The sequence below is a fragment of the Pygoscelis adeliae genome, unplaced genomic scaffold (assembly GCF_000699105.1).
Source record: "Pygoscelis adeliae isolate BGI_AS28 unplaced genomic scaffold, ASM69910v1 Scaffold25, whole genome shotgun sequence".
NCBI classification, from domain to species: Eukaryota; Metazoa; Chordata; class Aves; order Sphenisciformes; family Spheniscidae; genus Pygoscelis; species Pygoscelis adeliae.
The window spans coordinates 4,983,735-5,005,687 of record NW_008824808.1 but is presented as its reverse complement, the minus strand read 5'-3'; the positions used below and the strand labels follow the sequence as shown (position 1 = coordinate 5,005,687).

Below are 21,953 nucleotides of genomic sequence, written 5' to 3'. Positions count from 1 at the left end.
ACTGCGCATCACTTGCTTTGTGTATTATTATTATTATTATTATATTATTATTATTATCATTTTATTTCAATTATTAAACTGTTTTTATCTCAACCCACGAGTTTTTCTCACTTGTGCTTTTCCAATTCTCTCCCCCATCCCACCGGGTGGGGGGGAGTGAGCGAGCGGCTGCGTGGTGCTTAGTTGCCAACTGAGGTTAAACCACAACAACCAACTTATCTGAAAAGGAGTCTGAGGTTACGTCTGTTCCGAAGAGGTAACACATATAGAAGGTACAAAATAGTTGTACTAATTTTAGAAACAATACATGGGAGAAGCTCTCCCTCCATAGCCACAGGTCTGACATGTTTGCCTCACTACCAGTGGATGTGCATGATGGTCTGACGTAGAACAGGAGACAGTACGGTTGTATTTCTCAAATGCCCAGTTCAAATGGGAGAGAGGCTCTGGAGTTTTAAACTACAGAATGAAAATTTTAAAACATTTTTTCCAAGATACATGTTTTAAGAAAGTTAACATAATTTTAAAAATAGTAAATTCTGTCTGCAGGCTAGTCCGAGCGTATAATCCATATACATGGATCTTGCCAGCATGCATACTTAGCTAAGAGTGAATGAATATGATACTGCAAAATCTCATTTAGGCTGGTGAATAAACACCTCATTTCCTATTCACGTACCAAGTTATTCTTGATGAATGTTAATGTGAATAGATATTACCAGGACAAATTCAGCTGCTCCTGTACGTTTAGACATGTCATTCTCTTCAGATGCTTCTGTGCCAATACAGCGCTATATTGCAACTTTTTAGTGGTGATCTCTGGATAGCAAATTATTTGGGAAGCTGAATGAAACCTCCAGGCCATAAACAAGGTGTCATCTCCTCATAACTTTTTAATATGACATTGCCGACAATTTTTTAGAAGTCCTGCCTCACTGTACTTTAGCTCTGCTGTGTGCAGAGTTGCAGAATAGCGACGATAGTAGCATTCAGTGGTCACCATCATCAGCGATGTCAGGCAATTAGACCAGAGTCAATGAGACACCACTGTGACATACCAGTTCCTTAAATGAGGCTTTTTCCTCTTGACTTTGAGAAACTCCATAGCAATCTCCCTCATGGTAGGTGTATTTGGTTCTGTAAGAGCTGGGATAAATGATGCCAAGTATCTGCTGAGCTGAATAGATCCGTACACAAGCCATTTCTTGCCAATTTACGAGGTCAGAAAAATCTTTTGCTTTCTGCAGATTGACAAAGTGCAGACCCGAGGTGTTTGCTGAGATATAAATAAGCGAGTTGACTGACTTTGATCAGCTGTGTCTTTTTCCTCATCTTGTAATGAAACATTTTCATTTTCTAACTTTGAATAATGTTTGGAGATGCAGAGGTTTTACCTGCCACTTTTCATTCCCTTGCATTCTGTTGCCTTCTCTGAAGAGAGGAAGCCTTTTATAAGGTTTTCTCTAAGAGGAAAACTTATTTTGCATTGAACCTGTGAGAAATTATTTTGTTCTTGGTTTTGTGGTAGCATATGTGTGTTTCTTTACATCAGATCACATTCTGACACTATCGGTCTGGGTACCCTTACAGAGTTTTGTGTAATTATCTTTATCCTGCTATTTACATTTTTACTCCATTGTGGTCTTACACAATCCACTTTCATGATTTCAAAAAATTACTTCTGCAGTCCTTTATTTTCCTAATGATCTTACTGAGCCAAGTTTAATCCTTAGGTAAGCTAGGACAACTCCACTGAAGTCAGTGAATTGTATCATGACAATGTTTGGCCCATTACTTTAATTTATGAGAGGTTTTTTACGTATGCATGTATTAGAAGCAGGTTTTTTCATTCTGCTACAAGCAGCTCTAATTGGTACTGGTAAACTCTTGAAAGAGTATATATTCTGATAAGAACACACTGGGAAACAAAGAAGATAGGTGTTTCTTCTAGTGAAAATGAAATCTTGGAAATGTGTATATCCTCATAAAGTATGATGTATTATGATTGTCCAGTTTATTTTTTGTCCAAGCAACATGATAGAATCATAGAAAAACAGAATGGTTTGGATTGGAAGGGACCTTTAAAGATCATCTAGTCCAACCCTTGGACTAGGGGACATGGGCAGGGACATCTTTCACCAGATCAGGTTGCTCAAAGCCTCATCCAACCTGACCTTGAATGCTCCCAGGGATAGAGCATCCACAGCTTCTCTGGACAACCTATTCCAGTGTCTCACCACCCTCACAAAAAAAAAATCTTCCTTATATCCAATCTACATCTACCTTCTTTCAGTTTAAAACCGTTGTCCCTTGTCCTGTCACTACAAGCCCTGGTAAAAAATCTCTCTCCATCTTTCTTATAACCCCCCTTTAAGTATTGAATGGCCACAATAAGGTCTCCCCAGAGCCTTCTCTTCTCCAGGCTGAACAACCCCAACTCTCTCAGCTTTTCTTCACAGGAGAGGTGCTCCAGCCCTCTGATCATTTTCGAGGCCCTTCTCTGGATGTCCTCCAACAGGTCCATGTCTTTCTTGTACTGTGGACCCCAGAGCTGGATGCAGTCCTGCAGGTGAGGTATCACGAGAGCGGAGTAGAGAGGCAGAATCACCTCCCTCGACCTGCTGGCCACGCTGCTTTTGATGCAGCCCAGGAGATGGTTGGCCTTCTGGGCTGCGAGTGCACATTGCCGGCTCACATCCAATTTTGCATCCACCAATATCCCTAAGTTCTTCACTGCAGGGCTGCTCTCAATCCATTCATACCCCAGCCTGTATTACTATTAGGGATTGCCACAACCTAGGTGCAGGACCTTGTACTTGGCCTTGTTGAATTTCGTGAGGTTCACATGGGCCCACTCCTCAAGCCTGTCAAGGTCCCTCCGGATGGCATCCCTTCGCTCAAGCATATCAACCGCACCACTCAGCTTGGTGCCATCTGCAGACTTGCTGAGGGTGCACTCTAATCCCACTGCCTATGTCATTGATGAAGATATTGAATAGTATTGGTTCCAGTACAGACCCTTGAGGGATAGGTACTGCCCAATTTAAGTGAAGAACAGAGCATATAAAAGCCTTTTTAAAAGATAAAGAATTAAAACTTCTTCAGCTGAGACTTTGCAGTTACTTTAAACTGTATAGTACAGCTACCAACGAAACTCACCTTATCAACACCCAGCGGTTTTCTGTGAGAGTATGTTTCAGCTCCTGGACGCACCCAGTCAACTGGACTTCATCATTTCAGGTTACCTTTTCCCTGGAGCAGATTAAATTTGTGTAGAACTCCTTCAGCTGTCCCTTTGAAAGACAGCCTCAGTGACATTTTGGCATTGTCAATCTGTCTAGTCTGCAAGCCTCTGTGTAGCCTACAAAAAACATATGCAATTCTTTGTTGACTGAACCTCCAGGCCATACCTTCACACAGAAGAAACGTTATAAGTGTAAACACAGTTTCTGAACAGTCAGGTATCTTCTACTATTCAAAAAAGCTTTTTTCCCTAATTTATGTGAAGTTACTCTTAATTCATATTTTATGTTGCCATCTGTTCTGAAGAAAAGATGCTGATTTTAAGTATGTGGGTGTTTTACATTACTTTCTTGCTCTGGTTGCATTCATGTGGTTATAGAAGACAAGTGTGATCCCTGTGATAATGGATGTATTCTAAGCCCTGTTATTAGGAAAATTTATTCTGTGCATCAGTTTTCATATCTCTTAATGCAGGGACAAAAAATCACAGAGCTGCAGAATCTTCGTATGAAAGATGTTGTATTATTCATTAAGGGAAAATTGCCAATTAAAGCATATTACAAATGGTTCCACTCTACCCATTGTTTATTCTACCCATTGACAGAGATTTTGCTCGCCCAGCTTAGAGTAAATAGATGCCTTATAATCAGTGAATCTGACTGAATATGGGCTGAAGTATTCTACTCATTAGAAGTACCACAGTGTGTTTTCTCATTTTCCTCTCCCTGCAGGATATATTGCAATGAGGCTGAACCTGTTTCTATAGTTAAAAGAGTCAATTACGACAGACAGCCACTAGCACACCAAGGTGGTGTGGTGAAGAGGTTAGGTCCCTTCACCCCCAGCTCTAGAACGTGTTTCCCACTGTTGCGTGGGGCGGCAGATGCAGATGTTCAACACAGGACATCCCGGTTTTGAACTTCTGCTGAACAGATGAAAACCTGATTGTAACGTTTCCCTGAGCTGATAACAAGCCTTGTATTCTGTGCCTGCTGTGGGTACTGACCTCATGCTGTATATCCACAAAAAGCAACAACACCTCCTGAAAATCCAACACGAAACTCTTAGGACTTGTTCTGAAATATTCCATCCTTGAATAACTGAGTTTATTCATTGCCCAACAGAACTAAATAGGCCTTGCTTATTCGTGCCTCCTGGTAGTGTACTGGCTGAAAAATAATGATATTAAAAAAATGTATTTCAATTCCTGGAATGCAACTTTTCACTTTGCTGTCAAAACCAGCAAGCTGCAGCTTGGAAGCGTGAGTCCTGAAGAGCTTGTATCCTTAAGTAGCTTTATGTGCACCAAACATTGCTGTTCACATCCATATGTATTTTTGGTACTAGGTCCTAACATTTTGTAAGACCTGAAGATAATTAATGACTCCTTTTTATAGTACTATGAATATTTTCATTGGCGTCACCCAGTAGAAAGTATTTGCAGCAACATGTTATTAAGTTTTAAATATTGTAGAGCAATGACTGCAAGCTGTGCTGTGTGTGACTGCGGAGAAGTAACTTTATAAAATTATTCCCTAACACCCAGAGTCCAGGTCTTCTCCTTGGCGGTGGCGGGAAGTCCACAGCAAAGGACGGGGTATTGCTCCAAACCTTTCTCTTTTTTCTTCCGTGTGCATGTATAAGTAATGTTATTGAATGAGTGAAGAACGTCTTAAGCGTGGGTTGTCAAAGGGTTTGAAAATCTATTTGGCAAGGGAGGGGCTGCCCAGCCCCACTCCCCATTGAGGAGTTTCTGGTTCTGGGTCAGTCTCTGCTGAGGAGGTCTGGTGTGAAGTGTTTTAACAAAGCGACGTCTTTTGTTTAAAACGCTAAAAAAATAATTTTGGATGTATATCTGGATATGCATTTTTTGGATGTTTATTTTTGGGCATCTGTGGTGGCTAGCATACAGAAACACCCTTAAAAATAATATCAATGGGCATGTAAATAAATTTTCTGAAATTCAGAAGTAATTATAAATCACAGAGCAAGAATATTATGGTGCGTTTCACTACAACCGCCTGAACATAGAGGAAGAGTTACAAGGCCACTTCTGCTCATGATATGATTACGGCAGTAATAAGTTAAAGTGTCAGCTGAAGCCCCAAACCACTTGAATTTTATTTGATTCATTAGTAGTGTATTAAACTGAGAAATGTATTTTGGTATTGAAATGTACACTAGATAGCTATAACAAGTATTCCAATGCCATATGTAATGAATAACTGTAATGTTTTATAGCCCACAAATGAAAAATACTTGTGGCTATAACAGGGAAACAGAGGTGAAAAGGGATGAAAAAAGTATCTGATTTTTTGTACAAGAGAGATGTCAATACAAAACTTTCAATTAACATTGTTGGGAAATCCTAATTTGCCTAAATTGGTAACCATAAATTGAAATTGTATTTGTGGCAGTGTCACGTAACTTGCACTAAATCTCTCCTGCCTTGGAAATACATGAAAGCTCAAACGTAAAATTGTTTATACAATAAGATGTATGGGCTTCTGAGTGTTACAATATTTTAGATAAATTCTCCAAAGCTTACAAAGTGAGAAGAACTTGCTTTTTGCAGGCTTTCCTCAATTTATGAAGTAAAATATATTTATTGGTTTTATGAAGTTAAAGTAAGAGGAATAAAATGAGACAACAATGTCCATACAAGAGTTGCTAATGTTGATGTTGCTAATACTGCTTCATTTGCAAAAAATAAAATTATTTTTAAACCACTTTTACTTCCCACTGTTTATGCTCGTTTGTTTACCACAAAAAACCTCTGGATAATGGCAGACAGATTTTGAAAGACACGCTGCGTGTAATTTCTATTTGTAAATAATGCGATTCTGTATTTAAACGCAGTATTTACAGTCACAGCCGAGGAGGCAGCTGGCCGCTCACATTTGTGAACACCTCTTATTCACACATTCATGTTTCTGAGGAAGATAAATTTACTTTACCTGTCAGTTTGCCAGGAAGGAGCTCAGGTTCCTGGTTTTCAACAGAAAGGCTATTTCTTTGCTCCGGCTTTTTTAGGAGGGAGTGGCTACGGAGCAGGGGTGGGTTTCTGAAAGGGGGTGGGATTTTTAGGCATTGTTTCTATTTCTGTAGTTTCTGCTGTGGTAGCACAGCAAGCCAGAGCACTGGATTGGCATACTGTTAGAAGTTTTAAAAAAAAAAAAAAACTAAAATAAATAACAGAAAGTTAACCTTGAAGCCAGACCTATTATCTTTCTTTCAGTTTACTAATTCATTTTCTCGTGTCTAGTGCTACTCAATTTAACTTTTTACCTCTGCAGAGAAAATATTCATGTAGAAGTGTTCCAATTTTTTAAAATTGTAGTAGGATTTGAGTCCTGAACCCAACAACAATCCCTATTAGAGATAAAATTACTTGAAAATAAGTGTGAAAACGCAAATGAAAATAGAAATATTCTTTAAATAGAGAATATAAGCTTATGAAGGAACATACACCAAAAATGTAATACATTTAGTTTTGTCAAACAAATTAATAGACCTCCCAAATTACTGCACTTTCTTATTTCACATGTGAAATGACATTTCAGTTCTGAATTTTAGAGAATTGTATTTAAATTGGTCTGCACAATCTCAGACCCTTGTAGAAGTGATAGGAATGGAAGTCAACCGACAAGTTTGGTTCGTATTTTTGCATGATTCTAAAATACTGCTGTAACGGAAAAACCTTGATCAAAGCTTGGTGGTTGTGGGGACTGGACCACCATCCGCTGCTTTTTGATTTTGAAGGTTTGGGGTGGGGTTTTTTTGATCCTCTGAGGATACAGTTTTAGAATATGTTTCTTAACATGATAAACTGAAAACAATTTAAAGTAGGTCAACATAAATTTGAATGTACAATTGCACACGCAAGACTTTTTTTTAACAAGACTCACTAAAAATAGAAGATTTTAAAATTGCAAGCACAACTGCATGCACATTTTATGTGCTTATAAGCGGCTCGTAAGTGCTCTTTTTTGTGCATGTCAACATATTGAAGTCAGTGGGAGTTTTATCGCTGGCATCACTGAACACTGGATCAACTGTTGAGTGCACAGGATTGAGCCTTTGCTTCCCAGGAAAGTTGACTGTCACTCACAACTTCTCTGCGTTGCGGTTGAATACACCTAATTTGGTAAAGAAACATATAAATCACTTTGGTATCTTTAGGAAAAACTAAATAATGTATCCAGTAAGGGAAACAGTGCTCATGTATTAAACACTACTGAGTTGACTACTTCATTGTGTACATCATGTCTTGAGGTAATTCAAGGTCAGTTGTGGACCCTGTGGTATCTCTATTACACAAGAGTGTCTCTTGACACGAGTTAAAATCTACAGGAAAGTTCTGTATTCTGACATTTTCCCTGTCATATTTGTCACATTTCGTAGGGACGTTTGTTGGCGTGCCTGAGTGCCTTCGGGTGGGTGAGGGGGATGCTCTCCAGAGCACAGCTCCAGTCCTCCATATGCTATACATTTAGCTTTAAATACAGCATTTATACATTTTGAGGGAACTGCACTAACTTGATAGTGTTGCCTGGGGGAGGAAGAAATGCTTTCAAGCAAAGATTGTCACGGGCCGTGGAGTGATAGCTGAAAGTAGCTGGCCTTATTAAGCAAAGTTCCTGGAGGTGTTTACATGTCTATGTAGCTGTAAAATAGCCTTTCTTCAGTCCTGGGTTTTTTTCCCTCTTTCTCCCAGTTCTGTGTTTCGAGTTAAAATATATATTGTTACATGTGAGCTTCTGTCTAGAAAAAGATTAGGAGCAAAGACTAAATCCCATTTGTGTTACTCATGTGGTTAGCTGGGTTGCTTTCAGTGTGTCTACTTGAACAAGTAAAATAAAAACAGATTTAATTCCAAATCCTTTTACTAACCGGCAGGGAAGAGTACTCATTGACCATAATAATGTCTTAGCTGAGTACTAGATGTCATCTATAAATGATGCACATTTTTTAGTCATTAAGTCACATTAAGCAGTACTAAGTTTTGCCCTCAGCAAAAGTAGTCTCTTGCAATTGCATCTGTCTCTTCAGTATGCAGAGAACATGAAAGGAAAATTGTGTTTTACCCTATTATCTAAGAAATTGCGAAGCTATGAAAAACAGATTGCTATTAATAAACAAAATTTTCTTCAAAAGGCTATGCGTACAGTTGTGAGGAAACAGCTGCTCTCCCTTCCAGAATATACAATTGGCAAGTACATTAATTTTAAAAAAGATTATTTTGAAGGCATCAAAACCAGTAAAAGTGCAGAAACTGTGACAAGAATACATATGCACAGTATTGTGATTCAACACAATCTGACAGAGGAACACTTTTTCCTCTTAATACATGAAGTGGTATATTTAAATCTTTCTCAGGCGGCTAGATCTCTGCTAAATTATCACAAGCAGTACAGGTGAGCCATTGCTGATTTTGATCATATCCAAGTTATTTAAACAGTAATATGGATTGAAATATCTCCACCATGCCTTCCCTCTGCGTTAGAACAAAAGCAGGATATCTTTCTGTTAAAACTGTTACACCGAACATGGTGTTTGTGAAGAGTACCTAACTGATCGTTACAGCGATTAGTACAGATACATTCCTAATTAACCTGTGAATAACCGGTAAAGACAGGCAGCTGTCTGGCATATGTTCCCACAGCATTCTCAGGGCCTCAACCAAGAGCTAGCACATGCCACCAAAGAGTATTTCCTCCTCCACCCAGTCAGAGTTGCCAGCAAGGCTGCAATCAGCAATGATATTCTTATGACTTGGGACATTTGTCCGCTAAGGAACGGATTGGTAAAAAGCCTATTCATTAGATGCAGACCACCAAAGAGCCTCCAAGTATGAACAATTTGGACAGAAGCCATCTATAGGCTAGCACTGAACCAGAGACCACAAGATGAACATTTCTGTAGCTCATAGCCATTTGCTCCAACTGTTTGCTTTGAATACACAAGACTTAAACAAGCGTGATTAGGGTAATAAAGATAAGCAGTAATGCATGATAAAGTTAAGTAATATAACTCTAGTGTTCATAGGTTAAGCTACATGTTATTTTTGCGTTGTGAATTTCAGCGTGACTAGTGTAGTGTTCTGTGGTTCTCCTCGTGGTGGTAGCTCTGGCTCAAAGACTGGTTGTTTGTCACTTAATGCACGCAACCAGTCATACTACGAGTGAATAAACAATGATGAGAGAAGGTAACATCGGCAGCTGAACGAGGGAGATGAGCTGGAACTGAAAATGGGAAAGAAAATAACACAAATGTAATTTTTATCGTGCAGAAAACATCTGTGTGAGTAAGGATTCCAAGTTCTTGTTTGCCAAGGAAATTATAATGGCAATTTCAACTGTTGTTGGTATTATATCTTGATGTAGGGAACATACGCTGTGGTTATAAAAAAAACATGTCATATATGTGAAGTTTAATTCTTCTATGACAGAGTCGTTGATTACGACTTACAGATTAGAATGCTGGTTCTCCCTTACTAATTAGAAATGTTGATTCTTCATTGGACAAGGCATCATTTCTAGAGTAGATCATGTGTGAGGCCTACAGCAGTGGAAGTGTTGCTTGAAACCTTGAGAGGGATTTTGTGGAGATCTGAGTTCCCCAACTCCAGCTCTAAGGTGAAGACTGCTTTCACAAGCAGGTACCTGCACACCAGTTGTTTGCCTTCCCATCCTGAGGATGGAGGCTGAGGACCTCTCCTTCCAGCCATACGCTTTCATTATGGCTTTCAAATGACAAGTGAGCGTCCTTCTGTTCTTGAACTGATTTTGCCATCATGCTTCCCCCAACCACTTTCCATCTTTCCATCCTAATGCTTTTGAATAAAACAAGGGATGAAACTAAGACATTTATAGGGAAGGGTTTTCTAATCAGAAGTCCTGGTCCTGGGAGCACAGTGGAGGTCTGCGTACTGAAAAGAATGTAGCCTCAGTTGTTCCAAATAAGCTTACCTTTACTGAAAAACACATTGGAACGACCCTGTTCTTATAGTGAAGTCTGTGGCATAACCAGTTTCTGGAACTATTTTAGCAAGTTCACTTGGTAACTCCAGGTCTAACTTTGAGAGGATTTCCAGCAACCTCAGAACAGAAAGCTCGGTCGTACGTAAGCCCCTTCCTAACCTCAGCCCCAGAGACTCTCCCAAAAGATCCTAGGAGAAAATTATCCTGATAGAAAAATGAGAAATTTCTGTATATTTTATTTTCTGTTTACCCTGTCATGAATCCAGATAAGTCCCCCACCCCAGAGAAAGAGTATGTTAAAAAGTCTTAACGGTATTCTACTGAAGTAGAAGAAGCCACATTACCGGGTCCCAGCCTCATGTAAACATTCCCCAAGAATTTGCCAGATCCCCGTTTATTTCGACTAATCAGTCAAGTGGTGTAAATTGCTCAGTCCTCACAGACACTGCAAAGAAAATTGCCTGTAAATGGTGTTTTCTTCTGGTAAGTCAGAATATGGCCTGCAGTGGGGGCAATCAGTCTCAACCAAAAATTGAGACATTTTAAGATTTCTTTCACCTTGGACCTATGGCTGGTCTCCATATTTGAAGTAAGAGAATAATTTCAAATGAAGAACAAATGTTGTGAAAACGTGTCCGTTTGCCAGCAATTTCCAAGTGTGTTTTCTTCTGTTTACCAGAGATCTGGAGAAATAAGACAGCCTCTTAACTAAATTGACTAAATAAAAGGAATCTGCTTTTGAAGTATATGGATTTCAGAATCAAATTTCCTTTTTCTGTGCCTGTTGGCTTTATAGGCTCATTTACTCAGGAGGAAATGACTTGTTTTATAATGTGTTTAACATCATGTTAGTTAATCTATGCCATAATATAGAGTTGTTTCCTTGTGTAAGCAAGCATTTCACGTGTAAGCATGTGTGAATCTCTCACTGAAATGAGGGGAGTCTGTATTCAAGCCTGTTTCTCTGTTTACAGGATGGACCGAAGAGCAGACTTCTTGGTTACACAGCTGTATTGTGTGTTTGCGATCTCTCTCTCTCTCTCTCTGTAAATACCAGCTTCTTTAATTCTTCTTATTATTGCTTTTCCTTATTAATATTTTGGGAGAGTTTTGCAAGCAGCTTATATAAAGAAACTGAAGTCTTTAAAACATCACAAAAGGAAATCTCAGAATCAGGCCACTTCTTCAGGAAAAAAGCTACAAAATTATTCTTGTTGCATAAGGTTTCAAAATTTCCATGTTGTTATTTAGACAACTGCCTGTAGATGGGATTATTAAAGATGACAGTCTTGAGCAAATCAAACCTCTTTATAGGCAGTGTGATAAATCATTTCCAAGTAGGGGAAAGATACAATGACTAGTGGTTATACAGAACCAGCTTTCTGAGGAACAGAGAATATACAGTCATTGAAAAATATTACTGCCTTGCTTATAGTATTCATAATAATCAGAAAATGTGTGTGTACATATATTAGAAATAATCCTGTATAAATCATTCTCAATTACTGAAATGGCTGACTACTGCAGAATATCATTACACTATTATTTCGTAAAGTAAGATACTGTAGAGATCTCTTTTGGATAAGACTTAAAAAAAATTCTTACATGAAATCATCAGTCCATCATCAGAAAGTGAAGGAGACACTAGTTAAAGTTCAGCTGATCCATTCATCGCTAATACGTTGTGAATGGGGGGGGTGTGGGGTGTGGTGGTGTCATTTTTCATCATTTCTGATGAAGAGCAGGAGTTTGGAATAATTTTTTTTATAAGTGATCAAATCAGCATATCAAATGGATTTCAAATGCAAAGCTTTCGGTATATTGCACCCATTCATGACAAGTCTCTCTAGTCTGTTTGAGCTGGTCCGCTTTAGCCCTGTCTACCTCTGTCCTGCGTTGCCTCTAAAGTTTCCACAGAAACTAAAAAGTCAATGCTGTTTTAAAGAATGCTTTCTTCCCTCCTGCACCTCTTAAATCTTCCAGCTGCTATGGGGTTTCTATGCTATCTGTCTGCACTCAGTCACCTTTTAAATTAGATTTAGAATTTAAAAATACAGTGCCCGATGGTGCCACCCCACTGTTGTGTGTCTTGTTTTCTGTTTAACTTAGAAAAGATAGAGTGGTAAATTACAGTTGTTGTGGGTAAGGGGAAATGTTGTGAAATTAAAAAGCAGTTACATTTTGAAAAATAAGTGGTAATCCTGGGAAAGAAAAAACCTCAAGGAAAAGCAAATTGGGAGTAACGTGGAAATAATATCACTTTGCAAGTTGCAAGGTTGGAGGTCATGTTAGAAGGTCCCAGGAATGTCTATTCATATACTTGTAGTGTTTTTCATTCCTAGTTACTTGTCTTTTTCATCTTTTGGTAAAATACAGCTACAAGTCATACTTGATATAATTTACTGTAGAGGCAAATCAGGATGATAAATATTTTATCTTATTTAAACTATACAGTCCTTTTCCGGTGGTATAAAAGGGCTGGAACTACCGTTAGTGGTATTACTTTAAAAGAAAAAGAAACAAAAGATGTGGCAAAAGGGAATCGAGCCCATAGATGTGTAATAGGAGGCAAATGACTGTTTCCGGCGCTGAACAAGGAAAGCCTTCTGTGAAGCGTTTTATGTAATTTTGTTCAGCTGAACAAAGTGGAGAATACTTAACAAAATTGCCATTTTTAAAATCTCATTGTGAATACTCAGCACGCTGTGATCATACACTGTGTAATGGTGTTTGCAATGAATAAATTGCTGTAGATACTGTAATATAAATAACTGTTTTGTGCATTAAGAAGCAGTTCTCTTCATGATGGTTTCTATCACAGGAATGGTCTGAAGACAGGACTTTGGAGAATAAAAGCATCAAAGTACTCTTTGAATAATACCAGTCTGCTAAAGTGCTAGGATACTTTTAGTAATTTTTAGTGGTATTATTTAGAAGTGAAAAATAAAATCAACTAAGTGATATTTGCTTTGGTCTTAATCTATTTGTTATTTTTACTGTGGCCAAAACTTATTAATTTTAAACACAACACAGCTTCAGCAGCTTTAGCCAATAATTTTTAATGGCTCCAGTGACAGGAGGGCAGAGAAAGTTAATCACAAGAAAAAAAGGATTTGCCTCATACAGACTTTCGGCACACTGACCTGGTGTGCTGCGGGTTTGTTGCAAGAAAGAAAGTGCCAGGAAGCCCCAGAGTTAAACTGCATATCGCTTTGGGTGATAAATGGACCTCTAGAAACACCTTGCTGAAACTAGAGAAGATTGACAATGAAAAAATGCCATACCGTGCTGAATTCAAGTGCTCTCGATAAGCATAAGAAGCAATGTCTAGTGTTATCCTGTAATACATTACTGCTCCTTTGACAGCTCATTGGGGTCAGCTTTCCTATTTTTGATCGCGTTTACCACAAACACATTGGTTCCAAAGTGTAGATGAAAATGGTAACTGGCTTCAATAAAAAGCATTTGATGAAAGAAGGACATAACCACTTTGAAGGAATTGTAGCATGAGTTAGAAAAATGTCTTAATATCCTCCTTCTCTTACTGCTTGCCTAAAAGCACTTTTTTTTTAAAGTTTCTCATGGGAAGATGGTCTCAATCAGAAAACTGGAAGAACTGGAAAAGTCTGATCCAAATTTTTCAGCTGAATTCTCTTGCTGTAATGCAAACTAAGGGGTGTAAGGGATTTGCCTGAAGTTTCTCTTTCCGCCAAAGCCTTTCTGAGTGACCAGTAGCCCAGTCACTTCTCTCTTGGTTTCCATTATGAATAATTAAGTCTAATGAAAGACGCCTACCCAAAAATCGTGCTTACCTCATCTAATTATGTTGATATTCCAACATACATAAGACATAAATTCCCAGTAATATTGCAGGGTGACCAAAAATACTGGATCTAGCATAGACCCAAATTTGAGTGTTAGATCATGGAAAGCCAAGCTTTTTCACTTCATATAGCGTCTAGTTAAAGTAAAATGAACAACTGTTTAAAAATGTATATATATTGTTAATTTTTGTAGAGTAATTCAGATCTCTTGGGCCTCAAATTTATGCTGAAAAATTTCTAGCTTTGGTCTAGTTAATAACTAGTAAGAACCATGAGCATCTTCCAGTATTTTGGTAATGGCACTTTTTGCACCATCTAGATTAAGGAATTGAGATGAGGATAAATATTAAAAAAAAAAAAAAAAAAAAAAGGAAATAAGATTTTAGGAGTTTTCAGCAGATTTTCAGGAAAAAAAGAAATGAAGAAAAGGTTATGCATTCCAAAGGTACAACTTTGGGGAGGGTTTATTTCTTGATGACACTTCAAGTCATCAATATCATAGCCGAACTAAGCACTTATCTCTAATACTGAAGGGGTTTATTTCTTTAATTGTTCTTTGCTTTTACTGCTTGGAGACTAGCCTGCTAATTTTATTCATAGCAGAGGTGTTATTAACTATACAACTGTGCCCATTGCCACAGGCAGTCTCAGTTCTCACTGCTATCTCTTTGTTTTTGTTTTGTAGAAATGTGTTCCTTTGGCTGCTGTGGCAACTGTTTATTACATACATTTATAAAAGTACCTACTGATATCACTGTAGCATCTGGGTAGGCAGCTGTGACTCCCTTCCCTACGCCACTGTTGCTGCAGCACCCGCTCTGCTTGCTCTTCATTTTCTACATCTCAGAAGAAGGGCAACAGGGAAGGAAAGAAACAAAATGAGTAACTGCTGTACTGTAATAAAATCCCCCTGCACCGTTTTCCACCACCTCCTCCTTTCTGGAGAAGGATGAAAAATAGCAGGATGTGTTGATGGCTGTTGATGAGAGAAAAAGAAAGGGGGTATTAGGGGGAGGGAGATCTGCATGTACCTGAAGGGAGAAAGGATCCACCATGATGAAGGAGCAATGAATTATCACCATACGGAGAGGGGGTGGGAGAGACCATCCTCAAGCAGAAAATAGAAAATACAGGTTCTACGAAGAAGAACTGTCAGTGACAAGGGAAGAGAAGGGGTGAAGGCTCGAGAGGTGGTGGATCAGGTGGGCTTCCAGAATGGAGAGGAGAGAGAACTGGGAGAAGAGCAGAAGAAATTCAACAGATAACTGGTGCTGCTGGCACTGTCTGTATCCATTCCAAAGCCAAAGACGCGCAGCAGTGGGAAAGCAGGGCTGAGAACTATGGTTGCTCACGGGGCTGTGATGCCAATGCTCCTCAATGGCACTATTTTGCATTTTGTTGAACGGGGCTGGGCTGGGTGTGCAGGTGGGTCCGAGTCACCTGGTGATGTTAGCGTCAGCATAGCTCTGTTGACTTACTCCTTCCCAGATTGAGATTATCCAGCAACCACTTTGCCAGCACAGCCCCACTGCTGGTCTCCTGGCTGTCCCCAGGCACGGGTACAGCCCCGAGCTGTGGTACAGACCAAAGCAACGCTTTTGCTTAGGACCAGTTTCAGTACTGGCACTCTGTTCAGAACAGAGAGCAGAGGTATGTACTGGGTTTATTTTAATGAGGCTTCGTATGAGCTTCTCAGGAGACATATCTCACTGAAAGCTGAATCTGCAGTCTTCTGTTTTGTCACACCCATCCTCTTCCCTCACCAGCTGTGCTCTGAAATTATTTTGCCAATCTTCCAATACTTTTGTATCCACTTTGCCCTCTGGGCAACTGGCTTCCCAGAAGCATTCACGGAGGGCAGCTAGAGGCAGGATCTGCTCCAGCATAACTGTTAGATGTGCGAGCAACAGGATTGCAAGGAAAAGTGTTGTGTGTCTTATAAATGGAGATAATTCTGTGGTGAACTTCTCTCCTCAGAGGGAATTCTCTTAAATAGTAAAGTCAAGGCTCCATGTAATGAGAGGAAGAGGCTTGAGTGTATCCCTCTTCCTTCTGCTGTCATATGTTACCGAAGATGGTTGAGAGGGTCTGCATCTTCCGTGGACTGCAGCTAATACAGGGGAACCCCAGTTCTGATGTGTGTTTCTGTGTGCTAAGGCAATTCAGATTAGATAAGGCAGTAATAAGAATTAATTGCCACAGACAATGCCATGGAAAGTGAGTTCATGGACAAAATTAGTATAATATCCTGGTCCTGCTTTATTCTACCCTGTTATAAAGGATGAGGATAAAAAAGAACTTAAACTCACCTAGTCCAGAAGAATCTTTCCATTTCTTTCTGAGTCCTGAGGAACGGGAGGGCCTCCCGGCCATCTTGCTTTCCTGTTTCATTTGGCGTGATCACTTCCCCCCACGCACTGTTAGTGTGTCGGAACTAGAAGGCAATTTAAGTTGTAATTCCTTTTCTTACGTCTTTGTTTTGTGCTATAGGCTTGCCTTTCCCTTGTGTTAAAGAGTACAGTTACACTTTAAAAGTAGATACCAGCAAGATTCAGAGACCAAGAATGGAAGGAAAGGCATTGAACTAGTCCTCATTTTCTACAGTATAAGGTTATGCTACCTCCAGTTATAGACGCTGGGGAAGCAGGGGATCCCTCATCAAGAAACATAAGTTAGATTAGAAAATAATAATATTATTTTGACTAATTTATTCCATACAACTACTTGATGAACATGTGGGATACTGTTATTTCTTTGAATTTCTGTATTTTTACTTTTTTGAGTTATTCTCTGGAAATTGAGTAAATTTATATACAAATCACAGCTCCGATAAAACTAAAAATCAACTGTACTTTCATAACTTCTCCAGATAGGTTTTCATCTGGTATGTCTCATAGATGCTGTTGTTTTTATAGAAGTCTCCTAATACATCATTTTCAATTTAATATTTCAGGATATTCTAAATGCAGGGCAAGCTTGGTATTTTTAATGGATTGTAGTGGACAAGCAGTTTTTAGCAGCACTACTTTCAAGTGACTGCCTGCCTAAAACATGTTGAGGGAATAGAAAATACTCAGTGCATTAAGCATATTTAAGGCAAAATTAATTCAGTTATAGTAGCATTTAAAGTATTTTGCTACTAACTGTAACTGACGTGCATACATTTCACCTGCAAGTATGTATGTGGGAAGCAATGGCAGAACTCGAATATGTAGGGAGATTCAAAGGAGAGTGAAATACAAAGGAGACCATTTTACGTGTTTTGACTTCTTTGTCCTGAATTTCACACGTCCATACTGATGTCATTCTGGAAGAGGAAGAAGGCTGGCTCCATGTCCACCCGCCCCAGCTCTTCCAGTGAGCAAAGCCTCCCCAGCGGGTAAACCAGGCAATATTCTGTGCAGTGTCTCATCAGCTATAGGGGAATAACGACAGCAGAGAGCTGGCTCTTGACAAGCCACTGATAACGTCAGGTCTCCAGGGTCTTTATGCTCAGCTGCACCTCCTCGGTCCTACGTTACAAATTCCACCTGGGAGAAAACGCTGGAAACGTTGGGAGTGCCAGCTCCAGAGTCACGCCGCGTGCTTCTCTCTGGGCTCCTTGGTTGCCTCATCCTGCGGGTTCGCTGGGGTTTCAGCATCTGGGCTCAAACTGGGAGGCTGCGCTGCTGGTCCGACAGCAGACCTGTCCTTCTCCTAACCACCTTATCCTTACAGTTCAGCCACTTCCACCTGGAGCTGCCCCAGCCACTGTTATTTGTCCCCTGAAGCTGACTGATTTAGCAGCGGGTTAGTAGCAGGCAGCATGCGTATGCTCTGGCCCTGGGTCAGTTGAGTTCAAGACAGATTTAGTCTGCCCTTTGCTGAGCGGGTGCACATCTGAATCTGTCCTTCCAAAGATAACAGAACTTCAGGCACTGAGATGTTTGGTTTGCTTTCTTTGAGATCTGCGATTTGGTTGCCAGTAACATCAATAGAGCTGGAATATAAATCATACTGAATGTAAAACATTTGGGCTTCAGTGTGCTGGGCAGATATCCATGTAGAGAGAAGGGCAATTAAATCCTCTCGCATTATAAACCTTATAGAATAAGGCTCTGGCTGAGGTCTTGCACATATGGGAATTTTCTCTGGTGAAGCCTGATGAGTCGTCGTTCTGGTTGCCAATAGTGTGGATAAATAAAAGGCTTAACAATTAGGAAAGAAGGAAAACAAAGATAATACACCTGTCAAACTTTTTGTATTATTAATGCGCAAGTGAAAAAACGTTATGCTTGTGCGTGCTGTTGCCCTTAATACCAGCTGTTGCCTGTGCACGTGGATCGGTATTTTACATCGGCTGAACAGCCTGGCTGCCAGCAAGCACTCTAACAGGCAACGTCGGTAACAGCAGTCTTCCCACACTCCATACAATTCAAGCTATTCTTCAAATTAATAATAATACTTAATAAAGCTTCATCTCTCATTTGCAAAGAAAACCTTCAATTAATGTTAATCAGCGTCCTCAGAATGTGATCAGGCTGGGCTTGTAGCTGGACGTGCCGAAACAGTTCAACTGGCAGATGGAGCATTTTCCAACTATTCTAATTAATGACTGCTCATTTCAAATGTTAATGCAATTAAATAAATAGGCAAAACAAATAAAAATAATATAAGTTATGAAAATGCCACTGTCAGAGAGAGTTCTGATCAAAAAAGCAAGCCTCGCTCAAACCCAAAAAGGGCCTAACCATCCTAAAGGGCTAAATAAGGTCTTAAAAACACAGGGCTTGCTTTTGTTACTTGCTGTTTCCAACCATTTCTCTGGGACTGACATTTATATCACTTCCATTTTAACCTGCTGGCATCAATTGAGTCATTGCTTCTCCAAGTATTAGAACATTTTTCTGCAGAAAATGAGGAAGGATTTCCTTCACATATTATGGGCTTTTTTTCATGTAAGATTTAGATTGCCCCTGCGTCTTGCCTTTTCTATTTGAACTAATTGCCTGATTTTTTTTTTTTTTAAGGGTTTTACTTTCCGTGAACCTTGTATACCATAGCACTGATGTAGGACCACATTCGTTTGGGCTTATAAAGAGTTCAATTAGCCCCTTAATGTGTAGTTCAGTCACAATTAAACCTTCCCTGTTGACTCGGGATTGGTCTTTCTAAAGGCAGTGGAGGTGTTTTTAATTATTCATTCTCTGGTTTGTTTCTTACAGCAGTCTCAGCTGTGCTTTATTATTCAAAGGTTAATGCAAACTGAGAACTGGGCAAATTAAATTTGTTTGGCAGCTAGCAACCTGATGTATTATAGACACTGTGAAATATGTATGGCAACACTTCTGCTATTGTGATACTTAAAAAGCCAGATTTTATCTTTAAAACAATTGCTAGTTTTGTTACTATGGCTGATGGAAAATGAATGTTCCATAATGTTATAGTCTCTGTAACCCATTTTTGTTAAGAAAGCATGTAGTTTAGAAAGCCAAGAAGCATTAACAGCTATTATAGAAAATTGGTGTAGGTACCATGACTAATGAAGTACACCGCGCAGTACTAAGTCACGCAGTTGTATGCAGGGAATCATGCAGTCAGAAGTTTTAATGAAGGGAGCCCAAGGAATTTCAGGTGAAAGAGGATTTTATTAACTTTCAGTGAACAAAATGAATAGTTGAGCAGTGAACATGACATGATGTCGTATAATTGTATGCCTTGGGTACATTGTGAGGCATGGAGTATAGCCAAGAGCTTTCATCTGTTCTACACACAGGGTTATTTCACAAACCCCTGCATGCTGTGGAAATCTTTATTGCAAACATAACAAGAATTGTTTCACAAGAAATCCCTTAAGACAATACCACATAACTTATTTGAAATATCTACCAGCACTGCCTTCCTCTGAAAATATTAATCAGATATCTAGAAGTCACCATCCCAATTGATCCTAATTAAAATTCAGGTCCTGTATCAGTGACTGGTATCGGCAGGCTGTGAACCAAAAAGAAGTCTTCGTATTCCTTGAGAGGCCACCCTGAGTAAAATATGTATTTCTATGGACAAGCATTATGTTGTATGAACGGAGGCTGCGTTGGCTGTTGGAAGAGTCATGCCCAAGAACTTTTATTAGTTTTTAATTTTATTTTTTCAGGAATTGACCATGTGGGTGAGAGATTTTTCGTGTTTCACATACAGGATTATGTTTTGTACATTTTAAATATTGTTTCAGTTCTGTGGTTTTAAACGAGGACTTTGAATTAACATAATCCAACAGTTTAACCCGCTTCCTGTTTATAATATTTTTAAGATAGGGTAACGATTGCGGAGTAAAGCAGCCTTCTGTACTAGTGACTGGAGACCTTAGGTTAGTAACTTAGAAAGTACAGCTGCAAGGTCATTTGTACGCTGCTCAGTCTTTAGTACAGCCTGTGCTGTATAATAATGTGTGTAATTACACAGCTACTGACTGATGAGGTAGGTGGATGAGGAGGTAGGTGAAAATAGGATGGCTTGTGAGGCAAGACGGTGACAAGACATCTCAGCAAAGTCTCTGTATCCTTGCACTGTAAATACTTCACATCTGCCCACTAAAATATTTGAGATAAGACAGTCAGGAATTTTTCGGTGCTTATTTGAATAATTTATAATGTGATTTTAATACTTCTTCCTGGCTGAATATATCACTTCATTGACAGAGCTTAGGACACCAGTTACATGTTTTATCCAGGGCTAACTTAATGAATGTGATACACAATTTTAACTTGCAGTGTTATTGCAAAACCAGCGGTACTACTAGTAGAGTATAACTGATGCAGTATATCCTTGATTGTATGTGGTTATTATGTTATATTTTTGTTTTCTATTTTAGTGCTGGACCCAAAGGAGACAACATTTATGAATGGAGGTCAACAATACTGGGGCCTCCAGGGTCTGTATATGAAGGTGGAGTTTTCTTCCTTGACATTACCTTTTCACCGGACTATCCTTTTAAACCACCTAAGGTTAGTAGGAGGATATTAAAAGTCTGATAGGAGTCCTCTCCTTGTGATATTTTTTAATGTGTATGTTGGTAAATCATTGTAGGATGAAACATAAAACTTTCAAGGCACTAATGAATGTTTAAACTGAGTATTTTGATGGAAAGAATTTAAATCACTGCCTAAAATTTGCCTGCATGTTGCCAGTGTAGCTGGACGGGTATGAATTTGTTTATCAAATGGTTGCATAATTTCCAGCAGTTATTTGTTTGATTTGGATTTGTTTCTAATATGAAAGTATTAATATTTGAGTTGCACCCTTTATAAGCAGCTCTTACTTAATCTTTCCTGTTGACCCGTATCATTCACCAGGGGTCTGTGGCAGTCTGACAAAAATATGCACCTGTTACACTACCCCATATAAATTACTTCTGCAGATGCAAGATACGCTATTGTTCATTAAGTTATAAGTAATTGCTTTACATCATTTTTCTGGAAGAATATGGAAATACGGCAGCAAAGGCAAGAAACTGGAGTGAAAGACAGAGGTTTACAGAATTCCTTCTGGATTCATTTTCTAATGCTGTCAATAGTGACACTAACCACAAACGTTGAACTGTACCAATAACATGAAGGTGGCAGATCATTACCACAGTCAAGTAGGCTCAGAACGTCAAACAGGAAAAATCTAGTGATTGTGAAGACTGGAAAAACAGATACGGGATGGAATGCGGTAGCGCAGAGTGTCATCGATAACCAGTAGTAATAATTGCTGAGGGAGGGTGTCAAAACGGGGCTTTATTGCGTGAGCACAGGATTATTACAAACCACCGGTCTAATGCCTCTATAAAAAAGGCAAATACACTCCTAAGATGCATCCTCTGGTATTGCCTGTAGAGATAAGGAATTGTCATATACAAGACACTTGTAAGACCTTATCTGGA

General features: G+C 39.2%; 1 protein-coding gene across 1 annotated transcript in view; it reads left to right on the top strand.

The window, feature by feature from the left end:
- Positions 1–21,953, top strand: part of LOC103917088 (ubiquitin-conjugating enzyme E2 E2) — a 220,840-nt gene that overhangs the window by 157,497 nt on the left and 41,390 nt on the right. Inside the window, exon 3 of the mRNA XM_009324193.1 lies at positions 20,901–21,033. Coding sequence (XP_009322468.1) covers positions 20,901–21,033 — 133 coding nt within the window. The remainder of the gene's footprint in view (positions 1–20,900; positions 21,034–21,953) is intronic.